At 38.5% G+C, this 12,625-nt stretch overlaps 1 protein-coding gene across 1 annotated transcript; it reads left to right on the top strand.

Annotated features, from left to right (window-relative positions):
• Positions 1-9,009: 9,009 nt before the first annotated feature.
• LOC104430374 lies at positions 9,010-12,243 on the top strand. Its single transcript, XM_039310755.1, has 2 exons — positions 9,010-9,795; positions 10,942-12,243. The coding sequence occupies exons 1-2, from the start codon at positions 9,010-9,012 to the stop codon at positions 12,241-12,243; spliced, it is 2,088 nt and encodes a 695-aa protein (XP_039166689.1).
• The last annotated feature ends 382 nt before the right edge of the window (positions 12,244-12,625 follow it).

Here is a 12,625-nt window from a genome sequence, read left to right as displayed (position 1 = left end):
AGACGGTGGTGAAGAAGCAGGGGGCTGGTGGGCCTTGTTTCTTATAGAGCAGCGGCGAGGTTGACTCGGTCAACGGGGAAAATCAATTTCTGAAAGCGAATATGGAGACACGCGTACGTGTGAAGTTGGTGTGGGGGGGTGTGCGGAGGATTGCGGATGAAATTTCCACGCGGCTTCGCATAGACGCAGCCCCCACTTTGGACTTTGGCCTTTTTTTTTCTTTTTTTTTAATGTTGTTGCTTTTTGTTCTAAGGGGCACTCGCTTGTTGCCGTCCGATTCTCCTACTCGAGGATTCCAACCGTTGAATTGAGCGACGACTTTGACCGTGAACTTCATTGAGGTCGAATGAAAAGCCACCGCGGTGGACTATGCAGACATGTCGACGGAGGTGGATGTCGGGGCTGGGTTCACGGAGGAGCTCGTCTGCTACGCAAGAAATGGTGGTGGTGGCGATGAATGGATGGCGGTATGAAAGCGAGTCAATGGGGGAAAGGAGAGAAAGATGGATCACGATTTGGAATATTTTGGTGGGATGCAACTAGAGGTGTTAAATGGGTTGCACAACTCCATTTATGGACTCATTTATGGTTAAATGAGTCATTAATGGGTCAAGCTTTCTTTCATAAAGCACCCATAATGAGTTTTAATGGGTCAAGATTAAGATATATGGGTTTTAAATGGGTTAGAGAGCTAACCCATTTGTGACCCATTTATCAACTCATTAAAAATGAACCCATTTATTTTCACTTAAAACCTCACAATCTCTCTCCCCTCTCTTTAACTTTACAACTTTTTTTATTTATTTATAAAAACCGAAATTATAATTATAATTATTATAATTTTTTTCTTTCTTCTTCCTCCGGTTGCCGGCACGGCAATGGCCGGCAACGGCCGAGGTGAGCCTTGAGCTCGTCGGCGGTGAGTGGCGTTAGCGAGCTCGAGCTCGCCGGATCTAGCGAGGCGAGGCCTTGCCGACGCCCGCGAGGCTAGAGCCTCGCTATTCAGGGAGACTCGAACTTGCCGACATCGGCGACGCTCGAGCCTCGCCACCCGGCAAGGGCCGAGCTTGAGTTCACTCGACACTGGCGAGCCTTGAGCTCTCCCGATCTAGCAGGCGGAGGCCTCGCTAGATCCAGCGAGGGCGAGCTCGAGCTCAGCCAGGCATCGGGCGAGCTCGAGCTCGCGGGCATCGTGCGAGCTCAAGCTCGCTGGATCCGGCGAGCTGTGAGCTCGCCGGCGTCGATGAGTCGGGCAAGCTTGAGGCTCGCCCGTGGCCAGCCGCCGCCAAAGAAGAAGAACAAAAAAGAAAAAGAAAAAGAAAATTAAAAATAAAAATTATATTTAAAAATAAAAATAAAAATAATTAAAATTCGATTTTTTAAAATAATTATTTCAAAAATTATAAAAATTTTCCAACATATAAAAATATTTTAGTTTTAAATATATATATATATATATATATATATATATAAAAATAATTTTTTTTTGAAAAATTATAAAAATTGAAAAATTATTGATTAGATTTGTATTGCTTGGAAGTTTTTTAGTAATATAATCTTTAAAAACATAAAAATAATTTTTCCTAAATTTGTTTAAATATGATAATATTTTATTAATATGGATCGGGTCGGGTATGGGTTGAAAAATTTACATTAGACATAAATGTGTCATAAATGAATATTGACCTATTAATGACCCGACCCAAACTCGACCCGACCCACCCGTTTAACATCTCTAGATGCGACCTTTGATGTTATATATACAAATGGGTGATTAGGGAGACTGCCGATGCATGGCAAAGGTCAGGACAGTAGCTAGAGCCTGGAGGTAGCAAATGCATTGTTTGGGCCCGGTGGCATTTGAGTTGGTCGTAAATGGTTTTATCAATTTTTACAAGATAATATGTTTGGATTTATTTTTCTTTATATAGTTTCATATTCAACCTGAACCATACTTTCATATAACGCATTTAAACTTCATTTTATAATATTACCTACTCGAACCACCACATTATAAAGCAACTTGAATAAGTAAATATTTGAAAAAGGAAAAAATGTAATAGTTCGAGATCCACGTGCACTCTAGCAACCACTAGAGAACACGACTGACGTCGAAAATGCCTGCCTCCAGCGATGATTGCAATGTGGCCGTTCGGCTCGCTGCCGGAGGTGGCGGCAAGTGTCGCCACTCTACTTTTGTTTTAATTTTCTTTTCTCTTTAAATTTGTCTATCTTTTTCCAACCACAGCACTATTTTTTCCCCTACATTTTGATAAATATATATCATAAATAAGGTAGATCCAAACCCATTGATATCATTTTTTAATTGAGCCTTATTGCTAGACCCATTCTAACCTATTTCATAAACAAAATCTAAACGACCAAATTCAATCATATACAGTAATATACGAGTCAAGACATATGCTCTAAAATCATTTTTCCACCTCAAAAATAGTTGGGGTGAACAGTTTCAGGTTTCGTATTCACACATGTTTTACCTAGAAATTAGAATCTGAAATCTATCCGTTAAAACATGTTTCTCATTTTCTAGAACCTAAAATCTACATGGCAAACCTTGGAATCTGAAATCTATCATGTTTCAAGTTCCAAGATAGATTCCAAGATCTACTCATATTTCACTTTTATTATTAATTGAACAATTGCAGTGAATTATCATATTTAATAACCATCACTTATTGCTACAATTCACTGCCGATAACTTATATTTAGATATATGAAAAATATGAAATATTAACTGAGTAAAAGTCTTAATCATAAAATGGAAGCTCGGATTAGTGGTCTCAAATCATACACTCGTTATCGAACGCGCCATGGAATACACAGGATCACATGAAGGCATAGACCAAGAACCTACTTTGTTGAAACAAGTTCTCCAATTTTTGGAACCTAGAATCTACCTCACATACCTTGGAAACCTAGAACCAGATAGACTTCCATTGGTCAAGTTCTCAAGTTTTGGGTTCTACCCTAAAATTACCCTCATCCTTAAAAAGTAGTGCTAAAACTTTTACCCACCCATAGTTAAATTTAGTGTTCTCAAATCATATTAGACTAGTTAGCTTAACCCGTTGGATTAGGAAGAAGACCGTTTTATGGTTCCATATTGTTAATAGCTTGGATTGTTAAAAAAGAAACCTGGTCAAATCCTGTGAAATTGGTCAACCCGATCAACCTGTCGCCGGTTTAACTAGGTATTTGATTATGACTCAAACGCGTTGTAAAACATTTAAGGGGTGAGGTGAGGATAAGAGGATTGATCCCATGATCTTAAATGTAGAAATGAGGCTTATCCAATCAGCTAAGAGGTCATACCTATCTAACTCAGTAGACAGGCCTATTCAATGCATGCCATAATTTGTTTATAAAATGTTTATTGTATTTGCTTGGGGGTCGGACCGGTTGAATTAGTTGACCCAAAAACAAGAGGCGAAGCCAGTTTTTTGACCGGTCCACGTGTAAAAACATTGGTCAGAGTTTTACTTTATCTCATAGGGCACACAGAAAATATGTAAAGATTTTAGATTCAAAATCACAAAATGGAAGAAATCCCATCGGAGGAAAGAATTTGATATAGAAAAGGACTCTACGACCATCACGACATTTATGTGAATTATCTATACATTAAATGATCCGCTATATCTCAAGACTTAGACTCCATTTGTCTTGCGAAAAGCCTTCTTTGGGAAAATATTTTTCTCATTTTTTGGTGTTTGGATTGTTTAGGAAAATGAATTAATGGAAAATCTTTTCCCATTGCAATTTAAATTTAGGAAAATAATTTCTTTGACAAAAAGTCTTAAATCATTTTTAAATATATGACTCGATATTAATGCTTGAACCAAACACTGTGTTTGGGCATGAAAACCCCAACACTTGTGCTTGAGTCCTTGGCAACAAGGCCGGGTCCGCAATGCCAAAACCTAGATCCATCGAGCCCAAGCTTGAGACCCTCGTCCTCATGCCCGTGCTTGGGACAAGGATGCCCGTTTCCATGCTTGGGATACTAGGCTTGATAATATTGAGGTCATGCTTGGGTCCTTGGCACTCGTGCCTAGGTCCATTGAGGTAGGGCCCTAGACCCCAGCACTCGAGTCCTAAGCTCAGCCTCAATTAATCTAGGCCAGTATCAGGTGTTGGGGCCTTAGTCCTGGGCGCTAGGTTCGAGGCTTGGTCTTGATGGACCAAGGCCCGATCGCTGATGACCTCATCTTAGCCTTGGTAGACCAAGACTAGAGTGTGAGGGAGCTAGGCATAGGTATTGAGTTCTCGAGCTCGCTTTCGATGGACCCAAGACTAGTGCTCATGCTCAAGAGTTGGGGATCTTGGCTTGAGACCCTAATGCTCTTGCTAGGTTCCTTAGCTACCTATGCACAAGTCACTAGCATCCGAATAATTTATGCCTGTCTAGGAAAATCTAATTTCTTAAACATAAATAATTTTCAAGTTCATTTTTAGGTCTCAACCAAATACCATCAAATATTGTCATTTTCTTGCAAAATGACTTCCTAAAAACATTAAATTCGGACTTAGGGGTTAGGAGGGAAATTTTGGAGAGAAAAATAATCAAATTTGGGACTAATCTTAGCCCTACAACTCGCCTAATGAACCTACGATTGAAGTTCTTTGCTTAATGAATAAGAAATGATATGATTGGCTCAAATTAAGTCACATGGATCATGAATAGGTGACATGGCATATCCTAAGGTCTTGATTAGAAGGAAAATGAATGGCTAAGATTGATGTTCTTAAGGATTGATGACTTGGAATATAATTTTAGTAATTGAGAGAATATGGATATCCTAAGGTCTTGAAGTTCTTTGCTTAATGAGTAAGAAATGATATGATTGGCTCAAATTAACTCACATGGATCATGAATAGGTGACATGGCATATCCTAAGGTCTTGATTAGAAGGAAAATGAATGGCTAAGATTGATGACCTGGAATATAATTTTAGTAATTGAGAGAATATGGATATCCTAAGGTCTTGAAGTTCTTTGCATAATGAGTAAGAAATGATATGATTGGGTCAAATTAACTCACATGGATCATAGCTAAGTGACATGGCATATTCGAAGGCCTTGATTAGAGGAGAAATGAATGGCTAAAATTGATGTTGTTAAGGATTGATGGTGTGGAATTTAATTTTGGTAATTGAGAGAATGACATTTTTGTAATTAGGGATAGAGTGGGGAGGCCATATGGTCTATGGGTTGTAATTTGTTGACTTTTGGGTTGACTTAAGTTAACGGTTAAACAGGTCAAACCGGGTTGATCCGAGACTTTCTAATTGTCCTATTTCCCTTCAAACTACCTTATAAACTTGGCTATTACCATATGTTTGGCCCATTGGGCCGAGCCAGGTTGACCTGCCCAACCCATTGTTCCCAAATCGTCATTTTAAACTCAATTTCTTCAATTACCCTAATTGTGCCCAAAGTGATATTGAAATTGAATTAATTTGGCCTAATGAGCTTTAAATTATGCTCTTTAACTTCATTGCGAATAGTTATCCATAGCCCTAAATTCGTGTTTGAACTTTGGACAACACGTTTAAGCTCAAAATCTCGAAATTGAAATCTTGAATTGCTATGGTCTTCGAATCAGATGTCCTTTTGGACTTGTTGATGAATATTCAAGTGTTAACAAGTACTTGGAGACAATGCAAACCAAAATGAAAGCTAATTAAAGAGAAAGATTCTTTCTTGGCAAAGAGAACTTCTTTAATATGCCCTTCCTTTATGCTATGTCTTTTACTTTTTCTTTTGCCTATCCTCCTTTTTCCTCCATTCTGCCGTGTCCTGGTTTTGTAAGTATCGTTTATGGTGAATCGACCATATCGTTTTCATATAACTAATTTGGTAAGCTTAATACATTGGTATAATTGAGTCAATACGATGTTGGTAAATCACTGAATAGTTGCTAAATTCGAAGACTCAAACAAAAGTTGGTAGTTTTAGAGAGATATTAGTTATTTTAACTCATTGATGACACACCAAAGTGAATATCAACAAATCTTCAGAATTGTTGGTAATTGGAAAGAATAAACTGATCCTGCTACTTTTCTAAAAATGCCAGGGACATGGGTCACTCCATGCTATTAAAGCTCGTTGTGTGAAGGAGAGGACCCTAGACTACGAAAGCTAGCCAAGTTGCTGAACTACTCTGAGCTACGTGAATTCACAGTGCAAAGAAAATTTTGTTTTTGTGTTCACAAATCTAATGGAAATGGGTCACTCCAGGCTACTAAAGCTCACAGTGTGAAGGAGAAGACCCAAGGCTGCAAAATCTCGACAGGTCAATGAAGTGCCTTACGCTACATAATTTCACCATGAAGAGAAGATTCAGCGTTTGCATTCGCAAACTGGATGGAAATGAGTCACTCCGGACTATTAAAGCTCCCCATGTAAAGATGCTCCGGGTTATGAAAGCTTGGTGGTGGGGAGTGCTTCGGGCTTTGACGTTATAGGTTGCGATCACTTGTAGAGATGAAGATGTTGCAGATTTCATAAACTCACCATTTGAAAATAGATTTTGAGGCTACAAATTGCCGTCACTTATAGAGCTGGGGCTCTAAAGCTAAAATCTACGAGCACTGCTGAAATATATTAAACAAGTGCACTAGTTGCGGGAGCATACTGGGCAGGATCATCGTCATTTGAAATAAATGTCATAAGAGACAATATCAAAAGAATATCATCACCAAAAAGCTTTGATTGCATGAGCAAATCAAGGTAAATTCATTTGTTTGGAAAACATTCATTACCATTCAATATTGAGAATCATTGGCAATAAGTACACACTGACTAATCCAAGTGGTCTTATAAAGTTTCATAATGTGGGATTGGTCATAATTTCAACGATAGATAAGCATCATCTACTGATAAACTTAATAATCATTGGTCATCATTTTCGTCAAGTTTACAAATCAACAACCCTAAAGATGAGATAAGCTAACTTTGTTTCCACTTCCACGAGCAATAGCTTTCAATGTGAAACTCACATGTTAGTACAAACAATCCCAATCTTGGGAAAGAAATTTTGCGAATTTCTTTAAATTACAAATTAAATATTGCAAATTTTTGCAAGACATATCACAATTCTTGTTGTGATACATTGTCACAAATGATGAGATATCCATTAACTCTTGTGAAAACAAAAAGATGGACATTAAATGGTTACTAATAAGGAAAAGGGAGAATTTCCATAAAAATAAATAAACTGAAATATATGGAATTGGAAGATGAGCTTAATGGAAATTAGTTCGATCTTGCAAGAAATCAATTCTAATTTTCTATATATAGAGAGGAGTGAAAAAGATTTTACTTTTAGGCTCCGCTTGTTTTGCAAAAAAATGATTTGGAAAACGTTTTCTAAAAAATGACCGTTTGCATTTCTTATCAAAATGAATGAATGAAAAATATTTTGATCATTCATGAAATTATTTAGACATAACTGATTATCTATAATAACAATATTTGTCATTGGTTAATTATTTCAAGTGATTCAAGCGATCATTTTTAAGAAAATATTTGCAAATCATCCATATTTAACGAAATAAATGGAGCCTTAAGAAGATTCTAGACAAATTAACTTGCTAGCTTTTTTGACATCAAGAGCAGGAAACGAAGATTTCAATAAATTGAGGAAAGCTATTATTTATGCTTTCATGTTTCTTACTGATTCGTATTTTACATGCTCGGAATATTTCATGTTCTCATGTCATGAGTCAATAGATATTGCAATCTTCTATCTCAACTATACTTTTAATCGAATGATAAATCTACATGATGGGGTTTGGAATCACTTCGATTATAAGTTCAAGTAAATTTTATTACAGATTTTATGGATCTGAATATTATTTTGCTGATTCTGGATTTTATTTCTCTTACAAAAACTTACATCAATACCACACTATTTAGAACGATATAAGAAATACAATCTTAGCGTTGCTGGTCTGCTTATAAAGCAAACTAAAGCAAAAGGCCCGCAAATATTCTGTTCCGACAAGGGAGAAAATAAAGCAAGTACGGAGGTTTTTGCTTTCTTTCTTTGTAGGCGGCCTTGTGTGTTATTTTCCTATCTCATGGGAGACGAAGGGGGCAAATCGAAAGGAAAATTCTTTCTTGGAAGAGAAAAAAGATCGTGCACTCCGTTTCCTGTTGTCAGTATATCTTTTTTTCCTTTCTTTTTGGGCTAAAAAGCCTTGTGGACGCTAAAATGAAAAATCCATTATTGTCACGTCAATTGATGGTGCTATTAACTTTAATGGAAGGATTAGTACAAAAACTAAATTGAAAAAAATCGAGAGATCACATTCAAAAATGTAAAACACTTCAGAAATCACCCATATTATTATCTTTTGTTTGCATGGAAGCACTTTAAATTCTCATAGACTAGCTAATTGTTAAATTCTCTTCTCAATAAATTGAATACAAAAAACAAGTCAATAACATTTTAGAAAACCATGCGATTTGCAATAAGCTCCCAAAATAAACTTGTTTCTACATAAATTCATCATTGACATTTATTTATTTCTAAGACATCACGACCCGTTCAATAATTTCTTCATGTCTTAACGGGGATAACACTTCTACTTTTACCTATTTAAAGTACTTCATTTAGACGCCGGACGTTATACATTCAAGTTGTAGCATCTTCCAATGTAGTAACCTTGTGAGGGACATCTAGCATCAGACCTTACTCGATGCACAAGGATTGAGCAGTTTAATTCCTGTATTGTGAAGATCATTCGAGACAAATTCAGATGCCCCGTGTTAGTGACAGGAAAAAAAAAAAAATTGACATTCTCATTTTAGTCCCTGGCATCCCTGCTCTATAAGAACTGAGATTTAGTCCCCAAACCATCTGTCTCTCTGTCTCTCTCTCAGAAATCCTATCGTTTCTTTCTCCAATTAGAAGCTGAATAGCCAGTGAACTAATCAGTACCAAACATGAGGAATTTGATGGAAACGGGCCAAACAACGGCAATGGCGCTGGCGACAATCAGAAACTGCAATATCTCGTTGGGCAATATGAAGTCCCTGGAAACTCCCATGGGGATGCTCTTGCAGATCGAGCTCCTAGTCATCTTCACCGCCTTACTGCTCCTTTTCCTCGTTGCCTTCGGCTCGTGGCGACGTCGCTACAACAGCAGCGTGTTCCGGCTTGTTATTTTCTTGGTCTACACTCTCTCAACCTACGTAATCACCTATGCTCTAGGCCTCATGAACGATGCTCCGTTCCGCAACGAATTATTCCCCATCTGGGCAATGTTCCTGATGATCGTCCTCGGGAGTGCTGATTCTATCTCTGCATACAGTCTCGAGGACAACGAGCAGTGGAGGAGGTACAACTGGCAGATCCAGATCAAATTGATTTGGGTGATTGTGTTGATAGTCTTGTACTTACACAACGGATCCAAGGCGGCGATTACCGCCATCGTGTTCCTTGCACTCATCTTGCAACAGAAGGCCGACGAGAGGGCTCGGGCCTTGATGGCTGCGAGCCGGCCTTCTTTGCAGAGTAGGACAAAAGTGCTTGCTGATTATATGAGGTGGGAGCCCGAAAGGCGGGGCAATTCATTGTCTGCAGTTGATCCGGTTTGCATGAGAGGGTATAGGTATGTGGTGTGGGGGGAAGAGAGGACTGTTTTGAGTGCGGTGATTGACGGTGTTCTTGCTATCCAGAGGTGTGTAGGGATTGACGTCGCCCTTGCGGAGGCACCGCATTACTGGGTGCCATTGCTTAGACACAGTTTGATCACCATTGACCAGGTATACCTACAATTGTCTGTGTATTTTTCTTTTTACGAACTTTGACTTAATAAGGATTTTCTTCTCACTCTAAAAATAAAAAATAAAAATAAAAAAAGTGCAAAATCATCTTGATTAGTTGCGAAAAGGTAACGCTATACATGGTCAATGATGTAGACACGAGACGATCACCATTGAAAAGACACATTCTCAATTATTTGATATTTTAGATTTTTCTTCACTTCAATCTTGTAACGATATTCTTCTCGCCAAAAAAAAAAAAAAAAAAAAAAAAAAGAAATCACCTCGATTGGTTGTGAAAATTACAACATGATGACATTATGCGGTATTAACGAGATGATACCAAAGCAAAGATTAAGATACGACATTCACCTCTATGAAAATCCTTGGTCTCGCAAAGTATCTCAACTAACTCAATTATTGATGCTCTAAGTGACATATGTCAAAAGTAACCTCTCCCACATGAATTTATGGTTGGGATTATTGAGGCGCTGAATAAAAACATGAGCAAGGGTAGAAAATCTCCTTATGTCAACTTCTGATTACTTTTGACTCATATTACTTTTGGCTTCTTTATCATAGCATGCTTCATTCATTACACTTAGGTGACATGATTTCATTTGGTATGTCCTAAGTTTAATGCAAAATTTTAAGCTATTAAATAGAGGGAGGCTATATTCATATACGTCACATTATGATCACATACTTAAGCCACGTGGGATTACAATTACTACTCCCCCTTTCGTATAAGCCAACCTCTTACACGTGTATGATTGGACTCGGTTATTTGTGAAATAGACACAGCTCTTATGTTGTGTGAGCTAGTTTCAGTAAATTCATCATGAGTGGTAAGTTTAAGAAGCAAGTGTCACGATCTAAACTCTTGACCTGTACTCTAGTAAGACATTTGTATGTCTTGGTTTAAACCATTAGGTTGGAGAAGGCTACACATAATAGATCATTATAACCACGTATATGTGTAGTTAACTTGGTCGTAAACTTATATGCAAGCTCAACTCTTAGGTGTGGAATTGTGAAGGTAATCTCCTAAGATCAGAAGGAGGATCCCACAACATGCCGGAAGACACCTTTACCAAAAAAAAAAACATGCTGAAAGACACATGCCTCTCTTTTGCACTCTTTAAGATCCTTCGTTTGAGATATGCTGGCTACTCGTTGCCCCCAAAGGCGCACGAGGATGCATGGAAGTTGATTCGTGATGGATTGCTCTTGCAAGAAGATGGTTACGAGCGAGCGTTTCGAGTCGTCGAGGTTGAGCTCATGTTCCTTTACGATTTTTTTTACACCAAGTACGGTATCTTATTCGAGTCTAGCTGGTTGTTGAACAAATTGGCGGAATTAATTTATGTCGTCGTGGGCATCTGGGCTACGACATCACTCTTGAAGCATTACAAGAGACCTAACAGTAACTGTCGACTCACCAATTTGCCAAATGGATTGAGTGTCGATGTACTCATGACCAGCATGATGATAATATCGTTCTTCATCGTGGAGTTCATGCAGTTCTTCTTCATGTTTTTCTCGGAATGGACTAAAGTGATATGGATATGCGAGTATGTGAAGAATAAGTCATGGCAAAATAAAGCGTGGATTGAGTGGATCATCAGAGTGATATGTGAGGTCCAGTTGCTCAAGCCTTGGGAGCGAAAGCTTCGTCAGTACATATTCCTCGAGTCTTACTTCTATAAACCTACTTTCTTTTTGAACAACATGATTATGGCTGCTTACATTGATCAAACTAGGTATGGCCAGAAACAAAGTAGCCCGATCAAATTGCATAAAGAAGTGAAGAAAGCGGTGCTCAATGCTCTGAAGTCAATTAAGGATACTAAATTGAAGAATGGAAGAGACTCGCTGATAGAGAACGATGTGGAGCAGCTGTTGTGGGCATGTAAACTCGAGACACAGACTCAAGTCATACTGGTGTGGCACATTGCCACTAGCTTTTGTGAGCATCAAAAGCCAGAAAGATTAGGCTCGCCCGAGTGGACGAATTTCTTAGTGGCGACTAACTTGTCCAAGTATCTGGCTTATTTGGTTGCTTTTGCTCCTCGGCTATTGCCGGATCACCCTTACGTGGCAGAGTATGTGTTTGATCAGGCAATCATTGAAGCCAGAAACTTTTTTAATGGATGCAAGACAATGGAGAAACTGGTTACTAAGATAGAGGGCGATAGCAGGTTAGCGGAGGAAAAGACTGTCATCGGTCGGGGTGCTAAGCTTAGGAAACAGCTCATAGATAATACATACGAGAAATCGATTTGGAAGATTCTGGCCGACTTCTGGGTGGAACTGGTGTTGTATGTGGCGCCTTCGGACGACGCACAAGCACATGTGGAGCATTTGACTAGAGGAGGCGAGTTTGTAACTCACTTGTGGGTTTTGCTCTCTCATGCGGACATCAAGAGAGATCATTCCATTGGTTGACAGCATCGGTTGCAAGCTATCGGTGATTGAGATAATAAATGGTTGCTTATGTATTATATTATTCATGTGGATCTCAAATAACAGTGCAATGTGTTTGTTTGCATCACTTGCAACTCTCACTGTGCATTAAATATAATCCCATTGCTATTGAATAGCTGCATCACATGTACTTGTCAAAGACATCCTGTTCTTGGTTTAGTAATAATTGTCCCAGGGATGGATTCACCTACAGGTTATTCCAAAGTGATTGCTGAATACTATGAACACCTAAATTTTCCCAATAGTTAAAGCTAGAAAATTCGAGATCATCACGACACTCGCTTCTTGACCGAAAAATCTGTTAGAGGTAATAGATTTGAGAGAGAAGAAGTAGTTGTTTGAA

The sequence above is a fragment of the Eucalyptus grandis genome, chromosome 4 (genome assembly GCF_016545825.1).
Source record: "Eucalyptus grandis isolate ANBG69807.140 chromosome 4, ASM1654582v1, whole genome shotgun sequence".
In the NCBI taxonomy this organism is placed as follows: Eukaryota; Viridiplantae; Streptophyta; class Magnoliopsida; order Myrtales; family Myrtaceae; genus Eucalyptus; species Eucalyptus grandis.
This window is presented reverse-complemented; position numbering and strand designations above follow the sequence as displayed.

Excerpts from the sequence above, each read along its gene's own strand:
- LOC104430374 (XM_039310755.1), top strand. The coding sequence starts at position 9,010 with ATGGCGCTGGCGACAATCAGAAACTGCAATATCTCGTTGGGCAATATG. Across the intron at positions 9,796-10,941 it reads GTTTGATCACCATTGACCAG|ATCCTTCGTTTGAGATATGC; the intron begins GTATACCTACAA and ends GCACTCTTTAAG.